This window comes from Aptenodytes patagonicus, chromosome 2 (assembly GCF_965638725.1).
Source record: "Aptenodytes patagonicus chromosome 2, bAptPat1.pri.cur, whole genome shotgun sequence".
In the NCBI taxonomy this organism is placed as follows: domain Eukaryota; kingdom Metazoa; phylum Chordata; class Aves; order Sphenisciformes; family Spheniscidae; genus Aptenodytes; species Aptenodytes patagonicus.
The window spans coordinates 4000804-4022574 of record NC_134950.1 but is presented as its reverse complement, the minus strand read 5'-3'; the positions used below and the strand labels follow the sequence as shown (position 1 = coordinate 4022574).

The 21771-nt window shown below is 48.9% G+C and overlaps 2 protein-coding genes across 2 annotated transcripts in view; one reads left to right on the top strand and one right to left on the bottom strand.

The window, feature by feature from the left end:
- AGO2 (argonaute RISC catalytic component 2) overlaps positions 1 to 1813 on the bottom strand; it is a 55809-nt gene extending 53996 nt beyond the window's left edge. The window contains exon 1 of the mRNA XM_076329042.1: positions 1704 to 1813. Coding sequence (XP_076185157.1) covers positions 1704 to 1734 — 31 coding nt within the window. The 5' untranslated portion in view covers positions 1735 to 1813. The remainder of the gene's footprint in view (positions 1 to 1703) is intronic.
- An 18258-nt stretch (positions 1814 to 20071) lies between these two features.
- On the top strand, positions 20072 to 21616 carry RPLP1 (ribosomal protein lateral stalk subunit P1). Its single transcript, XM_076329041.1, has 4 exons — positions 20072 to 20249; positions 20365 to 20439; positions 20865 to 20982; positions 21496 to 21616. Exons 1-4 carry the CDS (start codon positions 20178 to 20180, stop codon positions 21573 to 21575), a joined length of 345 nt encoding a protein of 114 aa, XP_076185156.1. The 5' UTR covers positions 20072 to 20177; the 3' UTR covers positions 21576 to 21616.
- The last annotated feature ends 155 nt before the right edge of the window (positions 21617 to 21771 follow it).

Sequence of the window (21771 nt, the reverse complement as noted above, 5' to 3'; positions counted from 1 at the left end):
GAATGTCAGTCTGGATACACACAGAGACCTATCTTCCTGGTGTGTCTAGTAAAAGTCTTCATGCACTGTAGAAAGAAAAGCAATGAAATGAAAACAGAGGAGCTGTATTCTAAGAGGAAAACAATCATCCTGATTGTCTTTCTTGATTCTTGTCCCTTCAAAAGAATCAAATCAGAGGAAAAAAGGAGCCAGCACCTAACTGGATCCTAAGATATGAATGCTCTTACAGCAGAAGCATTTGTAAGAGAAGCAGTAAAAGACATCCTAGCTACAGGTCCTATACTTCACTATTCTTTGCTAGATTATCCCTCTAAGGGAGAAGTTTTTATGCAGAACTCTTGAGAACAATAATACAAAATAAAGTTCCACTTATTTTGAAACTTTTCTAGAAGAAAACTAGGTACCAGTCACCCAAACACCATAGTTTCTACATAAGAAAAGAATTCTCACCACATAAACAGCCTAACACTAAAAAGAAAAAACACTATCCCATATTAACTGCGCAAACTCCCACAGTATTAACCTATCTTTCCCCTAAATAATATTAAACGTCCCTGAGCGAGTTGGTAACCTTTCTTCTCTCTCCACATTCATCCTTCCTTTGCTCCCAGATTTCATTACACGATGGAACCTGAAGACATCTAATGAAGCCGATAACCTCTTCCGGCCCTAACCAACACCTGGATACGGTTTACCTACATCTAAACAACACAAACTAGCGCAGCGCAGTCATTGACAAATACGCTGACAGCAAAACACAGCCACGGCAGCCTGAACTTCTGTGCACGGCGAGACGGGTATCCCAGGCTAGCCCAGGAGGATGCAGCCGCTACGAGGATCTGGGAGGGAGGAAATGGAGACCCCAGTCCACACCGCGCTGCCAGCAGGAGGCTGAGCTGGCAGGAACAGCCAAGCACTGGCCTGGGGAAGGCAGCACGTAGCACACAACCGAGGGGACACCCGGGTACGGAGCGGCGGCGGGCCGGGCCAGGGAGGGGAGCGGGGCTGGGGGCGGAGGGGGGCTCTCTGCCGTCTCCCACCGCCCCAGCAGCCACCTCAGCGGCTACGAGAGCCCCGTGAGAGGACCTCTCGCCCGGGAGAGGGGAGCAGCCCCCTCGCCTCGCCCCCCCGCGCCCGCCCGCCCCTCCTTCCCCGCCGCCTCGGGGCTCGCCTCGCCCCCCCCCCCCCCCCGCCTCAGGCCGCAGCCAGCCTCCCGCCGCGGCAGAGGGAGGGGAGAGGAGGGCAGGGGAAGGCGACCCTCCCCTAAAAGGGGCCTCCGGACACGCAGGCTCGCTCGCCGCCCTCCCCGAGGTGGCGGCAGCGGCCTGACCCCTCCTTCCCTTGCGAGCGCGGCCGGCCGCGGCCTCGGCGACTCCAGCCAGGCCCGAGCTGGGGGGGGGGAGGGGGGAGAGAGAGGGACGCGCTCCCGCAGGGTCCCCCCCCAACGCCTCGCCGCCGGCCGTTGGCGCCTCGCGCCCCCCCGCCTCGCGGCGCCTGGGGGTGGGGGGCAGAGTTGGCCGCAGAAGGGGGCTCGTGCCGCCTCCCGCCCTGACAGACCGCCTCGTGCGCCAACGGTCACCCCCCTCACACACACCACCCGCACGGCCGCCGCGCTCAAACCCCGCCGCCCCGAGAAAGAGAAAGTCGTTCCGGCGGCTCGGGGGAAGCCCGGAGGAGGGAAACAAAACCGGCCGAAGCCTCACCGGGTCCGGCGGAGGTGGCTCCCGGGTACATGTCTCCGTGTGCGGCGGCGGAGGCGGCGCCTCTCTCCAGGTCCCTACCGCGGCAGCAGCTCGAGGGGAGGGAGCGAGCCCGAGCCCCGGCTACGCTGTCGGGGGAAGGGGGAGGAGAAGGAAGGGGAGGGGGGAGGAAAAGAAAAAGGGGGGGGGAAAGAAAAGAAAAGAGGGAGGAGGGCCGGGCCGACGCCGGGAAACCAGGTTACTCGGCAGCACTGAGGAGCGGGGAGGTGGGTGGGGAGAAGGGAGGAGCCGCGGGGTCACGGGGAAGGGGCGCTCCGCCTGCGGCCGGCTCCTCCGCCCTCCTGCCCGCGGCGGGCCGTAAGCAGGGCGGCCGGCCCGCCCGCCCGAGGGGCCCCGCTCCCCGCAGCCCGGCCGCGCGGTGGGCCCGGGCCGAGCCGCGCGCCCACCGCCTCCAGTCCGCCAGTTGGAGCTGACCGCCCTTCTGCCGCCTCCTTCTCCTCCCCCGCACGAATTTCATCAACTGGATCTGAACAGCTCTTCCCCAGCCCTGCCGTCGGTACCCACGCACGTTGTGCTTTGCTCTGCTTACAGCCTGCCAATGTGGCTAACCAGACACGAACCATTTGTAGCAGGAGCCTTTCTAAGCCCTGGAGTCACCCACCAAGATGAACCACGGCTCCTTTTTACCAAGGATTTCAGAAATTCCCTGGAAAATAGAGATCCTGAAAACAGCAGTTAATACCTGGAACATCCTAGAGTGCAATATGCTCGTATTGATCTAAAGCTGATTTTTGTGGCTTTAACACTTTATAAGCAAAACGGCTTATTGCCGTGTATACAGCAGACTGCAGACTTACACAATCAGTTAAATAATAAATAGTTTTATTTAAGCACTGTTCTCATGTAGAAGTCCTGTTGTTCCTGCAGGCTATTTTCATGCTGCTGCACACTTCCAGCAGCATTTCTGTGTTACTGAGGAGAGTTACAGCTATCTTCTACCTCTGTTCTTGAAGTAACAGGACGCACGCTCATTTTGGACCATATCACTTGCTTTATTTCTAATGCTTTGTGTCACTAACAATTGATGTTTTGGAGCACAGTGAAACCTAATTATGTCTTACCGGGCAATTTCGCCCAAAAAACCTCTCAGTTTTTGAAAAGGTTTGGTTTGAAAGAGTGGTTTGAAAGCTCTATAAAAGCATTATTTTACACATGCTCTTTATATGGTATATTAACAATTATATAGTAGTATAAGAAGAACTGCTTGAACGCTTAAAATTGTATTTCTTTAAAGAAAAAGTTGAGTGACTGTTGGACATAATACCTATCGTAACTGCTGGATTTCCCAGAACTGATACCTCTCAAGGAATGAATTATTAGTTTTGGAAAAACTGAGCATGTTCTGATCATTTTGGAAGCAAAAATGGTATTTAGGAACAGCTTTTAAAAATCATTTGTATCAGCAGTGGCAATCTGGGGTAAATATATACAAATAGGGTAGTGACAAACGGTATGGCTTTTCTTTTGATGAGAAAACATACATTGATCTCACTAAGTAACAACCCTTCCCTTTTTAAACTAAATTAATTTAAAAACCCCACAGTTTATAAATGTCTTTTAGTCATTGATAACAATGACACAGTGGCAAAAAATTTTACTCAGAGCAGAAAAATGTAAATTTTATTCTTGACTCTGAGGGGATTTAAGCTTACATTTTCCAGCTCTCAACTGGCCTAACTTTTAAGATGTCATCCTGGAGTGCGCACATTAGACTTCTCACATATTCTGTGTTCTGCTTTGTCTAAGAATATAAAATGAGTGAGATCAGAACAAAAGTGAAAAAGACCACAACTCTATGATCTAATGTGTTCACGTGGTTGCAAAGACTTCAAGGGTTCTGATCCCCTCCCCAGAGACTGTTTATTATTTTACAGTTACTGATTTAATCACAATTAATCCATGGCAGAGGGACCAAAACCTGATTTTTGTCTCTCCACAACCAGATGACTTGTCCTAATTACTAAGCTACAAAGCCACACTTGATTTCTTTTGCCAAATGAATTGCAATACTTATTTATAAAAAAACCCCACCAAACCCCAAAGTATTTATTATTATTATTAGATTACTAACTTCAGTTAACTCAAGAAAGACTTAACTTTCTAGGTGATCAGGGCAAACAATACAACAATTAAACACTATGAAAAAGATGCAGCACCACCTATTGGGGAGATGTTAGGTATGCTGATTATTTCAGTTTTAAGTGGTAACAGAGTTTTGTTCTTTGTTGTAATAACCTAGTTATCAGGGGGAAAAAAAAAAACCAAACCAAAAACCCAGCTAGGGAGAAAAGTAGTTTCCAAAAAGAAGATAAGGGAAGCAAATACTGTACCTGAGACTGTTCATGAACAAACTTGGAGAAAACAACTTAATGGTCTACAGTTGCTTTGTTAAATTCCAAAAAAACCCCACCTGACTCAGTATGGCACAGTAGGCGCAACTGCAAAAAACAGTGGAAAACAGTTGCAGGAGGGGATGACTGTCCTGGTTAACAGTACATAAACAGTGACTCAAACAAATCAGGGCAACCTGATTATCTACCAACACCTTCCCTACCTTGAGAGACAGAAAGACTTTAAGCTGTTGCCTTTGGGTGAAGGTGTTGGCATGAATCATTTAGGTTGGAAAAGACCCTTAAGATCATCGAGTCCAACCATTATCCTAACACTGCCAAGTCCACCACTAAACCATGTCCCTAAGCACCTCATCTACATGTCTTTTAAATACCTCCAGGGATGGTGACTCAACCACTTCCCTGGGCAGCCTGGTCCAATGTTTCACCACTCTTTCAGTAAAGAAATTTTTCCTAATATCCGATCTAAACCTCCCCTGGCACAACTTGAGGCCATTTGCTCTTGTCCTGTTGCTACATGGGAGAAGAGACCGACCCCCACCTCGCTACAACCTCCTTTCAGGGAGTTGTAGAGAGCGATGAGGTCTCCCCTCAGCCTCCTTTTCTCCAGGCTAAACAACCCCAGTTCCCTCAGCCGCTCCTCAGAAGACTTGTTCTCCAGACCCTTCACCAGCTTCGTTGCCCTTCTCTGGACACGCTCCAGCACCTCAATGTCCTTCTTGTAGTGAGGGGCCCAAAACTGAACACAGTATTCGAGGTGTGGCCTCACCAGGGCCGAGTACAGGGGCACGATCACTTCCCTACTCCTGCTAGCCACACTATTTCTGATACAGGCCAGGATACCATTGGCCTTCTTGGCTGCCTGGGCACACTGCCGGCTCATGTTCAGCCGGCTGTCAACCAGCACCCCCAGGTCCTTTTCCAACAGGCAGCTTTCCAGCCACTCTTCCCCAAGCCTGTAGCGTTGCATGGGGTTGTGACCCAAGTGCCGGACCCGGCACTGAACCTCATACAATTGGCCTTGTTGAACCTCATACAATAGGCCTCAGCCCATCAATCCAGCCTGTCCAGATCCTCTGTAGAGCCTTCCTACCCTGTTGATGATGATCAACAACCTGAAGTTCATTAGTGTGGCTAATTGCTAAAATCAGGAGATACAGGCTTGTATAGCCAAATTAGGATCCTCCCAGGACCAATGAACAATTTAGGCCATTTGAACAGTTTAAACAAGAAAAAAAATAACTACTAGAGAAAGAAAGGGAACTGAATAGAGATTAAGGTGGACTGTAGTAAGAAAGACAACCTAAATTGGCTTATCTACTTTTAAGTCCTCTCACTGTCATACAGTGATTGCTTTTAGGAGACTATGGTGTCTATACAGAAGATGTAAGTGATTCTGGGTGAGACAAAGCCCATTTAGAGGCTGAGGGAATGTTGCTTTTTTTTTCTGTCAAGCAGTCATATCTTTTCTCCTTTTTGGGCGTGCAAATGACTTTCCTACCTGCTGGTCTTATACCTGGCTACGTTTTTAACTCATGTGTTGTTTCATGTTTTGAAATGTTGTCTTCAAGTCACAGATACGACTGCTATTTTGCCTACCCTATTTGTTCTTGCTTCCTTAGTATCGAGTCACAATACGATGCAGTTTTCTAGAACCACAGAACAATCACTATGCAGGCTTTAATACTAGTTGTTTTGAACCCAAACATACGCATGCTAATACAGCAGAACTATATAAGCAATTCCGTACCCAATGTCTGGTGAAAATACTATTGTCCTGCTACTAACAGGCCATAGGCCTTATCCTAACTCCAGAAGGCCCCAATCCCGGTTTGTTAGAGCTGTTACCGACTTGTGTGAGAGCTTACTCTGTGAACTGGAACTTGATACCCGGTGTCTCATGCTGTGATGTTTAAGTGTGGGATAACAGCAAGGCCCCTGAAACTGTGGGTGCAGGCAGAAGGCAAAGGCCCCCAAACCATCAATAACTCACTTATGGTCAGTTATTGGTCACTGAAAAAGTGAAGCCTTGAGAGCTGGGACAAGGCTGTCCTAAGAAAGGAAGAATCACCTCAGTTCATCCGCACCTTGCTGATGTTTTCCTTTCTTGGCTGTAAGTAATGCACAAGCATATCCAGCCAAATCTCTGCCACTGCTCTTTACCATCCTCTAAGTGTAAAACATCCACCTCAGGGACGTTTCATACCCAAGTTACTTGTTTTGTTTATCATTAAGACACTCCTGTGCTATCCTATAGCAGCTTGCTAGCAACACAGTTTTATTATCATCCTAAACCAGAACATTGGTTTTCTGGACCAAATCCCAGTAACTCATCACCCCGGAAGTTACTTGCTGCCCTGGAATTGTAGAATACACAGAAGCATGTGCACTTTTTTTTTTTTTAAAGCCCCCATCTATTTGCTATAGATCCATTTAGAATGAAGACTGTTCTGCTCCAAAAGGATGGCGATGTGTTAAATAGATTGTACAGACAGTTACAGGATCAGAGGTGAAAAGCACATACCACTGCAAATTTCTAGACCTTACCCCTTGGTCTGCCTCGGAATCGAGCTTTATTAACCAGCAATCCTGACTGGAGAGCTAGGCTTCAGAAAGCTTTGGGAAGCAGAAAAACTGATTTTCAGCTTATTACATAGTGATTTGTTTTCATCATAACTTTATTCTGAGCCCCTACAGAGGAGCCTTATCAAGTGTCACTCAATAGATGCAGCAAGACAGCCATGAAGCAAGAATGTAGGCAAATCTCATTTAATTAACATCTTTACCAACCAAAGCCTAAGCTTATGTGAATGTCACATTTAAATTCTAGGTCTTCATATTTTATTTTTTAAGAATGCATCAGCATTTTTAATCATTTTTAGCTTAAGGACTGTTACATCAGAACCGTTATCAGTGTTTCTCTTCCCTCTGTTAGGGCCCACACAAATTTCCATTCCTACTTTCACCGCTAAAGCAGAATAGGAAAAGGTGGCTCCCATCATTCAGTTTTCTTCATAGCCACAAGCAATAGGAATGCTTGCATACTGTCCCCAAATGTATTCAATTTCAGTACAACAGCACTGAACATGCTGAGCATTGCAACAAGAATCGCTGGAATACAGAGAACCTGCAAGTTCAGTGAAACTAGAGTTCCTCTACTGTCTGAAGAGAGCAATGATATATAGCCACTATTTAAATCCTGCAAAATAAGTTACTTTCTGTTTAACGCAGGATGTTTTCAGTGGAGCAGACGTTTCAGATGCTGAATCTAACATTGTTGGGTTTCTTGGCTGGCAGTACTTAAAAGCTGCTCCTTAAAACTTTATGTTTTGAGGAGCCACAATACACTGGAGGAATAGTTCAAAAGCAAGTCTTACAATAAGTAAAAATCAAGATGTCATAAGCAGTAGAGTGGAAATTAAAGTATGATGAAAGCTGAAGGAATAAGGGGGATTGTTCAGCAAAAGACTGCTGTTATAAAGAGGAAATCAGTAAGAAAAACAAAAGACGTGATTAGAAAGGCAGGAGAGGATCAGCATTCTAGACTGAAGAGTCAGCTCTCTAGACATGGAAGGAAAATTTCTGCTCACACAATTTCAATTACCTGAGCCAGTGAATTTTCTCCTGTTTTTAGGCTCTTGTGAGGGTTCACACAACCACCCTCCCCATGCCCCAGGGAGATGGCAGACATAAAGTAAAAGCTATCTGAGCAGCTCTTTATGTGGGCTGGTCTAATCTTCAGTTCCTTCCTCACATATATAAATGTAATCTGGTGTGGGATCCGCTTAGGAGGGAATCTTTCTTATTTGAATAGCTGGGGTCTCCTGCAGGTTTTTTAGCCTGTTGACAAGCTGTACATTTCCGGAGGTGCTATAGTAGGAGTTACTCTGAGAACCTGATGCCCTTGAACAAACTCCAGTTTCTGCTTCCTGATATTTGGAACATAGTTATATATTATATATGAACTTCCTTCATAAGCAAATTATGCCTGGTCTCTATTAAGCCTATAATTTTGTTGTTTGCACATTTACGTTACTCATTTCTCAGGCCACCATCATTGGCAAGTTCATTTGATTGAAAAGGAATCTTTTCTTTCCATGTTGCTAGTTTTCAGTCAGATCGTCTCATGGACCCGTCAGCACAGATCTGAGTGCTTTTACATGGGAGGCCATGGCAACGCTGGAGTGAGGGACAGACAAGGCAGGTTCATGCAAGTAATTTGTGAAATCCCATCCTCAAGCACCTAACAATGACAGAAGTTCCAGAGTATTACATCCTAATGGAAGGATGCATTTATTTGCTACTTTGAGTTAGGTACTAAAAATGTAGACATTTGCCCTGTGCCTTGTATAGGAGGTTTGAGTAAATGCTTAAATTCAGAGCTGGTGACCCCAGTAATAGGGTTAAGCACCCACAAGTTGAGTGCTGCAACACCTCCAGCAGTAAGTAGTGTCAAATCTTCATTTAGTGAAACTTTGAGTTGTTTCTGATCATGAGGAAGGGATGGATACAAGAGGTCAAGTCCCTCTTACCTACCTCAGTTTTCACGTGTAATGGTCTAATAAATCCTCAGATTTTTATGAAGGAGCATTACAATAGTAGGCTGTTGGATACACTTTGCTGGTAATGGAAAATGTTCATTTTAGGATTCTAAGCTTTCAGGCTTTTTGCAAATCCTTGAATTATTTTACTCAAGCTTATTTTTGAAAGTTTGACTTATTTATCATAGAATCATAGAAAAGTTTGGGTTGGAAGGGACCTCTAAAGGTCATCTAGTCCAACCCCCCTGCCGTGGGCAGGGACATCTTCAACTACATCAGGTTGCTCAGAGCCCCGTCCAACCTGACCTGGAATGTTTCCAGGGATGGGGCATCCACCACCTCTCTGGGCAACCTGTGCCAGTGTTTCACCACCCTCAGCATAAAAAATTTCTTCCTTATACCTAGCCTGAATCTACCTTCTTTTAGTTTAAAGCCATTCCCCCTTGTCCTATCACTACAGGCCCTACTAAAAAGTTTGCCGCCATCTTTTTTATAAGCCCCCTTGAAGTACTGATAGGCTGCAATAAGGTCTCCCCGGAGCCTTCTCTTCTCCAGGCTGAACAACCCCAACTCTCTCAGCCTTTCTTCATAGCAGAGGTGTTCCAGCCCCCTGATCATTTTTGTGGCCCTCTTCTGGACCTGCTCCAACAGGTCTGTGTCTTATGCTGAGGGCTCCAGAGCTGGACGCAGTACTCCAGGTGGGGTCTCCCCAGAGCAGAGCAGAGGGGCAGAATCACCTCCCTCGACCTGCTGGCCACGCTTCTTTGGATGCAGCCCAGGATACAATTGGCCTTCTGGGCTGCGAGCGCACATTGCTGGCTCATGTCCAGCTTTTCATCCACCAGTACCCCCAAGTCCTTCTCGGCAGGGCTGCTCTCAATCCCTTCATCCCCCAGCCTGTACTGATAGCAGGGGTTGCTCCTACCCAGGTGCAGGACCTTGCACTTGGCCTTGTTGAACCTCATGAGGTTCACACGTGTCCACTTCTCGAGCTTGTCCAGGTCCCTCTGCATGGCATCCCATCCTTCAGGCGTATCGACCACACCACTCAGCTTGGTGGTGTGAGAGACTGAAAGAGTTAATGTCTCAAACATTGTGGCAAACCAGGTTGCGGTCTGCACTGCAATGGTGGGCCGCAGGTGAGAGGCACACGAGGCGGAGGGCGTGCCGGAGGGTGCGCAGTTCCCTGTTCTGATAGGCCTGGCAGGACAACGCGCCATCTATGGCCCGAGGTCATACAGAGTTCATTTGAGGAAGGGGCTCATGACCACCCAAAAGACCCTCTCGCGACCACTCCCCCGGTGGCGCCTTCGCGGGAGATCAGGAGTTACATAACTCCCCGAGGGGCATGACTGGCGCTGCCGAGAGGCGGGAACTAGACTATAAAAGGCGCCACTGCAAGGAGCCACGTGGGCGCCCACCGCCAGAGGATCGACACATCCGCAGTCGTCATGGCGGGATCCAAGGGTGGTGATCTCTCTCTCCCTCTTTTTTCCTTTTCCTCTCCTTCCTTTTTTTTTCCTTATGAATGTCTCAATAGAACCCACGCCACCTGCCATTACGCTTTCCAAGTTCAGGTTGCTTCTACCATAAATAAAACGTTTGATCCATCGTCTGGTGTCGTTTCACCTCAATTTAGCCCAGGGAATCATGAAACTACTGCGACCCCCTGAGGTACCCAGTCTGGGTTGTGACATTTTATTGGCATCACGGACGGGATTCCCTTGTTGGTGCTAAAGCGATCGCTGGGACCAGGCCTTTACCGCAGCCCCTCTCTGAGAGGAGTCATACACCAGGGGAGACAGTCCTCAGAGGGCTAATAAGGGACCTGATCCCTATAATTGTAGGCTCATTATGGCCTCCCTGGGAGGTCTGATTGTAGATTGTACCCCTCTCCTGGAGAGATTAGAGGGCTATAATGCCCGACCTTCTCCACCTGGTATGACTTGGGCTCATAGTAGTTGGCATGATCTGCAAGCGGTAGCGAACAGAATCTCCACTTTAGCTAAGGAGCAAAGGTTGAAGCAAGGAAAGGGGAAAGTGTTGGTATGTGTGGTTTTGGGAGCTGCCCTGGTGGCAGCACAACGGGATAAACACATGGTCCAACAAGCAGAAGAGGAGGGAATAAAATCCCTTCAAGATCTAGTGAAGGCTCTGCAGGAACAACTAGAAAATGAGACAAAAAGTGTCTCCGATCAGCTTGCTGCTGAGCAGGTGACCAACCAAAGGCTACATACCGGAGGCTCTGGAGCGGAAGAGAATATTACAGGAGCAATTAGATGAAACCCGCTCCCAAATCGGTGTAGAAAATACAGGTGCAGATTCTGATGAGGGAAAAGAATCAAAATTGTTATACCCTCATAAAGATCTAGAACATGTAAGAGAAATATTTTCCATTGGAAGGGAGGAAGCTATAATTGAACTTGTAATTAAGACCGAGACTGTAGATGGTGGTCAAGGGGGAGTCCAACAAGTTATTACCCGCATCGTTCCTTATTCCCCTACTGATTTGGCTAAAATTCAGGAAAATATTCCCGGGGACCCCGAGAAATGGAAACTGAATATGTATGGAGAGTATCTCTTACTGGGGGTGACCATATCTTGCTGAGTGAGGACGAGGCAAGAGGGTATTGGGGACCGAGGGTTTTTATAACCACAAATGACGATAGCCTTGGTCCCTGATCCAAAGGGTAGCATACTGGGCAGGTGGACTGGATCCTATGGAAAGGGGAGACCCCTTCTCAATTAAAATGCCTACGGCAGGTCACATTTTAGAGAGTGTACAGAAAACTGCGTGTCTCCAGTTGATGCGTGACCGATTACTGCTTCCACAACAGCCCTCTCCCATGCAATATGTGGCAGACCCTGACAGGTTGCACCCTCTTATAAGGGGACTACCTGATGCCTTGAAATTATATGCGGTGCAACTACAAGATCGGTTGAGAGCACCCCGACCCCAGAGAAGGGGAGGTCCCCCAGAGATGACATGGGGAGAAGTAGCACAGGAATTGATTAATTACAGGAGACGAATGGGATTTACCGGTCTGGGAGAGACAAAATCCAAGGTGGACCTTAGAAGGGTGGAAGGGAATGGAGGAATAAAAGCTACACCCTCACGCAATTCTCGACACACTCCGGCGAGGCCAACGTGACCCCCTGATAATAGAAGATATATACTATGGGCAGAGGGCATTTCAAAAAGGATTCCCAGGGAGGTGATGAACGGTTTGCCCAATCCCAACCTGGAAAGTTTGATGAAAAGCTGGGACAAAATAAAGGGAACCCCATCTCTCTCAGACCCCAAGGATCTTCCTCTCCTATCCCAGGAACCCGGAACTGAGTTGATTGATTTGAGCGTCCCCGAGTCGGGAAACCCCCTCCACCATCCCCAGTCAGAGAGCTGGGGGACGGCCGGTGGATCTATTTAAGAAGGCTCACAGAAAGTGACAAAGGGGACTTGTTCATTACCTTTCCCCTATGCCCCTTCAAGACTCCAGTCACCTTTTTGGTAGACACAGGAGCCCAGGTGACAGCTCTCCGGACGGATGTTGCTAACCATCAAGGAATAGTTGCTGACAAAAAACAAATTTGGGTCACAGATGGTTTTGGAAATTCTAAGTCACAGCCAACCGCCCGAGTCAGGTGCTGGCTGCCAGGAGATCCATCCCCTGTTGAAGTCACAATGATACTAGGCTCATTGCCCGCAAACATTCTAGGATTGGACTTCTTAAAGGGGAGAGTGTGGGTAGACTCAAAGGGAAGGGAATGAAAGTTTGGACTCCCTGCAGCCTTGGTGAGACTGTTACAGTCGGTGCCTGCACTTCCTCCTTCAAAGATAGTCAATGTGAAACCCTATGCCTTGCCGTTAGGGGCAAGGCATTATTACCCTGTAATAATACCATAATTACCCTGTAATAACTGAGTTGCGGGAACAGGGGGTAAATTATCCCAACTCACTCACCTTATAACTTCCCTGTGTGGCCAGTCCATAAACCAAACGGAAAGTGGCGATTAACAATTGATTATCGGCGCCTGAATGCCAATACAGGTCCCTTAACAGCTGCGGTGCCTAACATGGCCGAGCTGATTGCAACTATACAGGACAGAGCCCACCAGATCTTGGCAACTATTGATGTGAAAGACATGTTTTTTGTGGTTCCCTTGCAGGAAGCAGATAGAGATCGTTTTGCTTTTACCTGGGAAGGGGTGCAGTTTACTTTTACACGTCTTCCTTGGGGATACTGCCACTCACCGACCATCACCCACTACGTACTGCCACAGGAGATTGCCCGGGTTACCCCTGAGAAGGGAATTAGGATATACCAATATATTGATGATATATTGATTGGTGGCCCTGATACCAACGTAGTGGGACAGACCCAGATGAAAATAATCACTCACCTGGAGAGTACAGAACTCCAGATCCCGACAGAGAAGGTACAGCTCCCATCCTCGGAGGTAAAGTTCTGAGGTATCTGGTGGAGGGGTGGGACAGTGTGTATTCCCCCTGAAACCTTGACTACCCTTGAACAAGTGGGAATGCCCAGAAACAAAAGGGAACTCCAACATGCCTTAGGCCTGTTGGTATTTTGGAGGAAACACATTCCAGATTTTTCCGTCATAGCCCAACCCCCATATGATCTGACACGTAAAAGGGCCTCTTGGGATTGGACCCCCAACCATGAGGAAGCCTTAAAGCTACTGATTTTTGAGGCTGGGGTATATCAGGCCTTAGGGCCGATACATCCGACTGATCCCCTCCATATCGAATGGGGTTTTGCCATTCACGGGCTATCAATACACATGTGGCAACGTGGACCTGAGGGTCCGACTCGTCCCATTGGGTTTTATTCACACAGTTTCAAAGATGCAGAAAAACGATATTCAGTTTGGGAAAAGGGCCTTTTTATAGTTAATCTAGCCCTGCAGGAAGCTGAGAAAATCATAAGGCAACAATCAATTATTTTGAGAGGGCCCTTTAAGGTCCTGAAACCAGTATTGGCTGGGACCCCACCCCCCCACAGGGGTTGCACAGCGGGAAACAGTCAGACAGTGGTATGCACAACTGGATCACTATTGTCATGCACATAAGATAGAAAAAGGAGCACCTAAGGTACTTCAGATGCAAGAGTCACCCGATAACCAATCTGACCAGGAGAACCCCACTCCCTCATAAAACCAGCTCCCCTGTTCGAACCTCACTTGAAGAATGTGTGGTTTACTGATGCATCTTCAAAAAGAGAAGGAAAGGTATGGAAATACCGGGCAGTAGCCTTACATGTTGATTCGGGGGAGTGAACTGTAACGGAGGGGGAGGGAAGTGCTCAGGTAGGGGAGTTGATAGCAGTTTGGCGTGTGATAAAAAGAGAGGCTGAGAGCAAAGAACCACCATTTATTTATACGGATTCATAAGCTGTATTTAAAGGCTGTACTGAGTGGCTCCCTTTCTGGGAACAAAATCGGTGGGAATTTAACCGGGTACCCATGTGGCAAAGGGAAAAATCTTAAGGGAGGAAATCTTAAATGCCGCTAAACAGAGGACTTTCTTGGTGGGATGGGTAGCTGCACACCAAAGGGGGAATCACCCAGCCCACGTTTGGAATAACCAGGTAGATTCACTAACTCGTTTAGCTACAACGGCTGCAGAAGCTGAAGAAGAAAAGTGGGAATATGTGTTAGAGTGGTTACATGTGAAACGTGGTCATTCGGGGGTTAAAGACCTTTTCAAAGAAGCCGGTGGCAGAGGTTGGCCTGTTACTCAGGAACTGTGTAACATGATCATTTCTGCTTGTAATCAGTGCAGTACCAGATTAGAGAGGCACCCCTTGCAAGAACCCCCTCTCCACTTACAGGATGGGAAGGGCTTCTGGGAGACTTGGCAAGTTGATTACATAGGGCCTTTTAAAAAGTCAGAGGGGAAGCAGTATGTTCTTGTCGGGGTGGAAGTGGTATCGGGACTTACCCAGGCTGAGGCCATTGCGAGAGCAACTGGGGATAACGCAGTGAAGGGGTTGAAGCTATGGTTTAGTTATCTACCTAAACCCCAGTCGATCCAATCAGGTAACAGTAGCCACTTTACTGGCGGGGTGGTTCAGGAATGGGCAAAAGGCGAGGGGATACAATGGATATTTCACACCCCCTACTATCCTCAAGCTAATGGGACAGTGGAAAGGACAAACGGATTGCTGAAACGTGTACTTAGCCCCCACAATTCCGGGTGGCCTGCACGACTCCCCGACGCCGTAGCGAAAGTGAACAGTCGCTGGGGGGGTAAATAGATGTCCCAGGCTCACCACATTTTTACCCAAACTCCCCTCCCTGCTCCCAGGGAAGAGGGAAACAAAGGACTCGGTAGAGCCACTGCACTACCCAGGACAACCTGTTTTGGTAGACTTACCAACGGTAGAAGTACACTTAACTCTGAAAACTCCACTTAACCTCTATGCCTGGGTAGCCACCGACACCCACGGAAGGGATCATCGAATTAATACTAGATGGATTGTGCTGTCCTTTTGAACCTGCTTTGTTCTTGTTCTATGTATTTGCAGATCGTCACAGAAACCTTTACAGCCACGTGATTTTGTCTCCTTGGTTATACTGTGTTTGGCATATCTCTATATATGTATATGTTGCAGGTTGTGAACGAACCATCGCGGGATCTACGTTCACAATTGCAGGGTTGTTGATGTTTGTGTTACTGGCTTGATTTTACTGGAAATGATTTGGTGACTATTTTGAGAAAGATGGATGGGAAAACCTGTTTTCTTTTTATCACTGTTGGGATACTGGGATGACGGGGTGGTACCCCCGATTTGGCTTGGGAGTTGATACAGGGGTTTGTATGTATTTGGAATCACACGGACCAAGGAGTATGTATTACCCTCCCTGGCTTGACAGAAGGGGGATTTAAATTTGCAATGATTGATTTAAACAGTAGCTTTCACTTAGACAGCTATCGCCTAACAACAGAAAACAACACAGTGGTTGATCATTTGGGGACCAGGTATCAACTTCCAACCAATTTTTCCTGGGAAGAATTGTGGAATCAAACTTGCAATGAATATAGAAATGAAACTCAGATATTTAACCAGACCTGTACGAAAATAGTGTGGGGAAAGCCTCCCCTCACCGATGGCTATTTTGAATATAAGATACCATGGAACCCATCGTGGTATATTGATATTCTGGGCCAAAAAGGGAACACAAGTGCCCGGAATCATAGTTGGCACCACTGGGCCTGGTCTTGGAGACATGTTTTGGGCAAAGAACAGGGGGATCCAGATGATCTAGGTGAAGTTGGCTTGAAGATTAAGAATAAGACCAAGTCCCCATTATTTAATTGTACCCAAATGATAAATTGTACTATGGGGGCTGGTGACCCACTGGAAACCCGGTATAGCCCAGAGCTGAGAATGTTCATTCGGGGTATGTGTAGATGTTGGGGATACCCAACATACGGTTTCCGACAACAAAGATGAGATCTATGTGAGCGAGTAATGAACAAAACCAGTACAAATACATCCTTAGCAACTTGCGGAATTCCCTTCTCCCATGATCCCACATATGCGAACGGTGGGGGAGGGAGCAGCAGGGTGGACACTTGCTCTACTGCCAGGTACGCGTCCCCATGGGGCACAGTTTGGGGATGCTCGAGTGGAAAATGATATTCCCATCTTAATGTGAGACTGCATTCCGGATTACAGTGTGGAATAGGAGTTCCTACAAGGTGTCCTCCTAGGGCATTCAATTTCTCAGTGCCTCATCAAAACAGAAGGTGCCGGGAAAGTGATGGGTCCCAGGCATGACCCGAGTGGGCAGTGCATGGAATCCGAGTACCCAATTGTTATACCTGGGGCATGACAACTTCTCTGATGTTAGAAAATATATTTACCCCATATGTGACCCTTAAAAGACACCAATTTGTCTCAGAAAATCTGACCTGGCAGGTACATGTCCTAAGCAATTGGACCAATCAGGCCTTTGGGGAAATGAATGTACAGATTCAACAGGTGTCTAAAATGACTTTGCAAAACAGATTAGCCTTAGATATGTTCTTGTTAAAAGGGCAGGGGGTATGTGGAATGTTAAATCTCACCAATGGAGAATGCTGCCTCACCATACCTAATGCAACTACCACCATAGAAGAAGCGCAAAAGAAGATGAGAGAGGTGTCGGAGCAGACCGGAGAGCTTTTCCAAGCAATGGAGTCGAAAGACTGGTTTAATGGCTGGAGCCCTGGATCTTGGTTCAACTCCCTCCTGAATTCACTGGGACTTACAGGTTGGGGAAAATGGCTTTTAAATATTGCTATGACGTTGGGCTGTGGATTCTTGTTTTTGATGATTGGCCTTGCCATTGTAAGGTGTATGATTTCACGACTTTTATCTTCTCTATCCGTTACGTGAAAATCACCACCCTGGATGAAGATTATACGAACAATGTTTGAGCAACGGGGTAGTGTGAGAGACTGAAAGAGTTAATGTCTCAAACATTGTGGCAAACCAGGTTGCGGTCTGCACTGCAACGGTGGGCCGCAGGTGAGAGGCACACGAGGCGGAGGGCGTGCCGGAGGGTGCGCAGTTCCCTGTTCTGATAGGCCTGGCAGGACAACGCGCCATCTATGGCCCGAGGTCATACAGAGTTCATTTGAGGAAGGGGCTCATGACCACCCAAAAGACCCTCTCGCGACCACTCCCCCGGTGGCGCCTTCGCGGGAGATCAGGAGTTACATAACTCCCCGAGGGGCATGACTGGCGCTGCCGAGAGGCGGGAACTAGACTATAAAAGGCGCCACTGCAAGGAGCCACGTGGGCGCCCACCGCCAGAGGATCGACACATCCGCAGTCGTCATGGCGGGATCCAAGGGTGGTGATCTCTCTCTCCCTCTTTTTTCCTTTTCCTTTCATTTTTTTTTCCTTATGAATGTCTCAATAGAACCCACGCCACCTGCCATTACGCTTTCCAAGTTCAGGTTGCTTCTACCGTAAATAAAACGTTTGATCCATCGTCTGGTGTCGTTTCACCTCAATTTAGCCCAAGGGAATCATGAAACTACTGCGACCCCCTGAGGTACCCAGTCTGGGTCGTGACAGGTGTCATGTGCAAATTTGCTGAGGGTGCACTCGATCCCACTATGTCACTGATGAAGTTATTAAACAGTACCAGTCCCAGTACGGACCCCTGTGGGATACCACTTGTCACCAATCTCCAGCTGGACATGGAGCCGTTGACCACTACCCTTTGGATGTGACTGTCCAGCCAATTCCTTATCCACCAGACAGACCACCCATCAAATCCATACCTCTCCAGTTTAGAGAGAAGGATGTCGTGGGGAACCGTGTCAAAGGCCTTACAGAGGTCCAGATAGACGACATCTGTAGCCCTTCCCTTGTCCACTGCTGTAGTCACTCCATCATAGAAGGCCTCTAGGTTAGTCAGGCAGGACTTGCCCTTGGTGAAGCCGTGCTGGCTGTCTTGAATCACCTCCCTGTCCCACCAAGTTTCAGTAATGGCAACTAGGTCATAGCTTTCTAGCAGCATGGTAGCTTCCAACTCCTCCCATTTGTTGCGCATGCTGCATGCATTGGTGTAGAGGGACTTCAGCTGGGCTGTCGGCCATGTCACCTTAGAGGAACACCCCTTAATTCCTTTGAGGTATTCCGCTAGTGTTCCCCTGTTGGATCCTATTACCTCAGGAGCCCCTGGCTCATCTCTGTAAGACTTCAAGTGTGCTCCAGTGTACCCAGCAAGTCTCAGAGCAACAGGCTGAGGGCCCTCGCCAGCACCCCATCCCTCTAACCTTGGCATGTCGTCCCAAGGCTTGTCTGTCACAGGCGAGCCTGATATTATCCCCCTCCCCCCTCAAGTCTAGTTTAAAGCTCTGTCAGGCCTCCTCAGCATCTCTTGTGGGAGTTGCCGACTCCTTGCAGGTCTCTCCGCTGCCCTGGTGTTTCCTTGCCTCAGGAAACCCCCCTGTGCGCCGAGATCTGCTGCTCCGCTGCAGACCAGGCGGCTCTGGAGCAGCTCGTATCAACAACATTCTGAAAAAATGCTGTTTAAGTAACTTCACTCTTGTCTGGAAGTTGGTTGATTGCACATAAATAGAAAATAAAACTCGGTTTTGCTGGGGAAGATATTTTGATTCAGTTAAGTACCCACCTCTCACTCAAAATAACTATTTCCTCATGCTCCTTTTGACAAAGTATTTTCAAACCAACCTCCCATCTTTCTGAAGGAATGAAAAACATGCTCGCCTTGCCAGTTCACCATTTAAAATAAAACTATGCAGTCCTGACTGATTCAGCTGCATTTGACTCAGCTGAAACACCTGAGTGATGCCCATCAAATGCGCATCTGTCAAGAACACAGAAAAATCAGAGAACATTTATTTTTCATAATCTAATTATTCTTTCGGAGTGAAATGCAGGAATTTGCTAAGGCTCATAAGGTTACAAAGGTCTGTAGAAGTCGGGAAGCGTGAAGTTTTCACAAATGGCTCATTCTGCCCCTCTTTTTTTTCATTTTTTTTACATATGAACGTTACAGAACATTGTGCATTTGACAGCGATGACACCCTAAATAACAGCACTGATTAAATCCAGAACACGGTACATATTGACCTTTTTTCGCAGAACATTAACAAAAACTGGCAATTCTGTTTTCCAACCTAAGTGGTGTTAGTTTGCGTCTCCATCGAAGGTCTGGGGACGCTGCCCGGCGCACAGTAAAAGCAGGTCCCAGCCACTCCCCTCCATGCGTTAAACCTCTTGGTCAATCATTAAGTCAACGGCGTCGGCTCCGATGAGCGTTCCGTACTGTGTTTTCTTGGTCGTTCACAGTCCCTGCTCCCTTTCTAGTGTATAATAACGACACATCTTGAGACGATTTTTTTTCTGACAAGAAGGGGAGAAAAAAGGACCTCCACGAGGAGACAACATCTTTAACGTGGAGGACTCCTGCAGCGCCGCTCCGGAGCGCGGAGGGCCGCGGAGAAGCCGGCAGTGCGCCTGCCCGCGCGGGAAGGGGCGGACCTTTCCCACGGGCCGGGCGGAGCCGCTCAGCGCCGGGACACAGGCAGGACCCGGCTCCGCGCCCGCGGCGGCCCCGGCGGGCGGGAGGCAGCAGCGGGGCCGGAGAAGGCGGGCAGGAGGCAGGCGGGGAGGCTCAGCGCCCCCCGGGGGCCGCACGAGGCTGCCCGGCCTGGGCCGGGCCGCGCCACGACCGCTGTGGCGCTGCTACGCCCATCCGAGCCCTGCCGACGCTCCCGTCATCCCCCGCTACGCTGCGATTGGCGCAGCACTTCCCCGACGGCATTGGTCAGGGCTGCCCTGCTGGCCACGGGTTGGGCAGCGGCGCTGACGACTCTGTTGCGTCTCAGTTCGCCGGGTGTGCGATTGGCTCAGGGCGCCGTTATAAAGCTCCCTCGTAGGCACGCGCCCCTTTCCCTCCCCGGCGGCCCAAGGTGCTGTGTCCTTCAGCTGAAGCTAAGGCCGTCCCACCCCGGCGACTGGCACCGCGCCCCCACCATGGCCTCCGTCTCTGAGCTCGCCTGCATCTACTCCGCCCTCATCCTGCACGACGACGAGGTCACCGTCACGGTGAGTGCGGGCCCCGGCCCCGCCGGCACAAGATGGCGGCGAGCCGCGGCATGGCCGGCGGCGGGGCGGGAGGCGGCGGGGCCGGGCTGGCTGCTGAGCGCCGCTGTCGTTGCAGGAGGACAAGATCAACGCGCTGATCAAGGCGGCCGGAGTGAACGTGGAGCCGTTCTGGCCGGGCCTCTTCGCGAAGGTGGGCGAGAGGGAGCGCCGGGCCGGGCTGGCGGGCGAGCCGTGGGCTGGCCGGAGCCGGGTGTGCCTTGGGCATCTCGGGGGGAGTGAGGCAAGGCGGGGGCGGCGGGAGGCGTGTGGGGACCTCACCCTCTCGGTGTGGGGGCTTCTGCGTGCAGCTCACAACCAAACGACGGCGGCTCCCCGGCGGTGCTGACTTGGGCAGTAGACCCCTACGCGTTTAGCTTCGAAATGCTACGTTTAACAAACGTAAGAGGCACTGAATTACGGGGACTCCGCCGGTGGGAGTGAAGCAGGCTGCTGGTTCGTCATGCTGCGGTTTCATCACTGCACTCATGGCGTGACTTAGCAGGCGTACCAGACTGAAGGAAAGCTGCCTCGCGCGCCCTGTGTTAACGAGGTTTTACTGCTGCTTGTTCTCCTTAGGCTCTAGCCAATATCGACATCGGCAGCCTCATCTGTAACGTAGGAGCTGGTGGTGGTGGTGCTCCAGCTGCAGCTGCTCCTGCTGGTGGTGCTGCGCCTGCGGGTGGTGCTGCCCCTGGTGAGTGGGCTTCTGTGTCCAATGTAGTGATCTCCAGCTGGAAGAAATGCTTGATTAAAAACCTACCTGTTACCAGCCTGAGAGCCAGCCAGGCTCTTTCTCTTGCAGTTTTAACGTGGTTTGTGCTTTGTAGTATGTGCTAGGGTGTTCTAGAGCAAAACAGACCTTCACCTTTTGAAAGGCTGGAGTTGCACTTCCAGTCAGTGTACAGGATTAGTTACCTCAGAATTAAGGCTGATCTTCCTGTCTATCATCAGGATCTCCTCGTGATGGCTAGAGGGGGGAGAGTGCCTGCTTTCTAGAGTTTTTCAGATTTGATAGGAATTAATTTTCAAGGCACAAAACCACTTCCCTAGTAGTGGAAGTACTATTCTCCTTGGGTTGTTAGCTTGTTAGGATTGCTCAGGTCTTGCTTCTTCACATTACAGTCATTGTACATGAAGTCTCTTGTGGCATGTGACTTTTATGAGCTGATAAAGTGGAAAAATCCTGATTTCCTTTCTCCTTTTCTAGCTGAGGAGAAGAAAGAAGAGGAAAAGAAAGAAGAATCGGAGGAATCCGATGATGACATGGGCTTCGGTCTTTTTGACTAATGAGTTTTGTACCTGCCTGTAATAAAGAACATTTAAATGTACTCTTGTCTCTAATATGGATGCATGTGAAGGGGAGCGGATGAAGGGTGGCCAGGTTACCTGCAGGTACCACAACTGCCGTCATCGCGTGTTAATCTAGGGTTTTACAGCTTTCCTTGTTGATTCTTCATACTCGCCATAGGCGTAGCACAGCAAC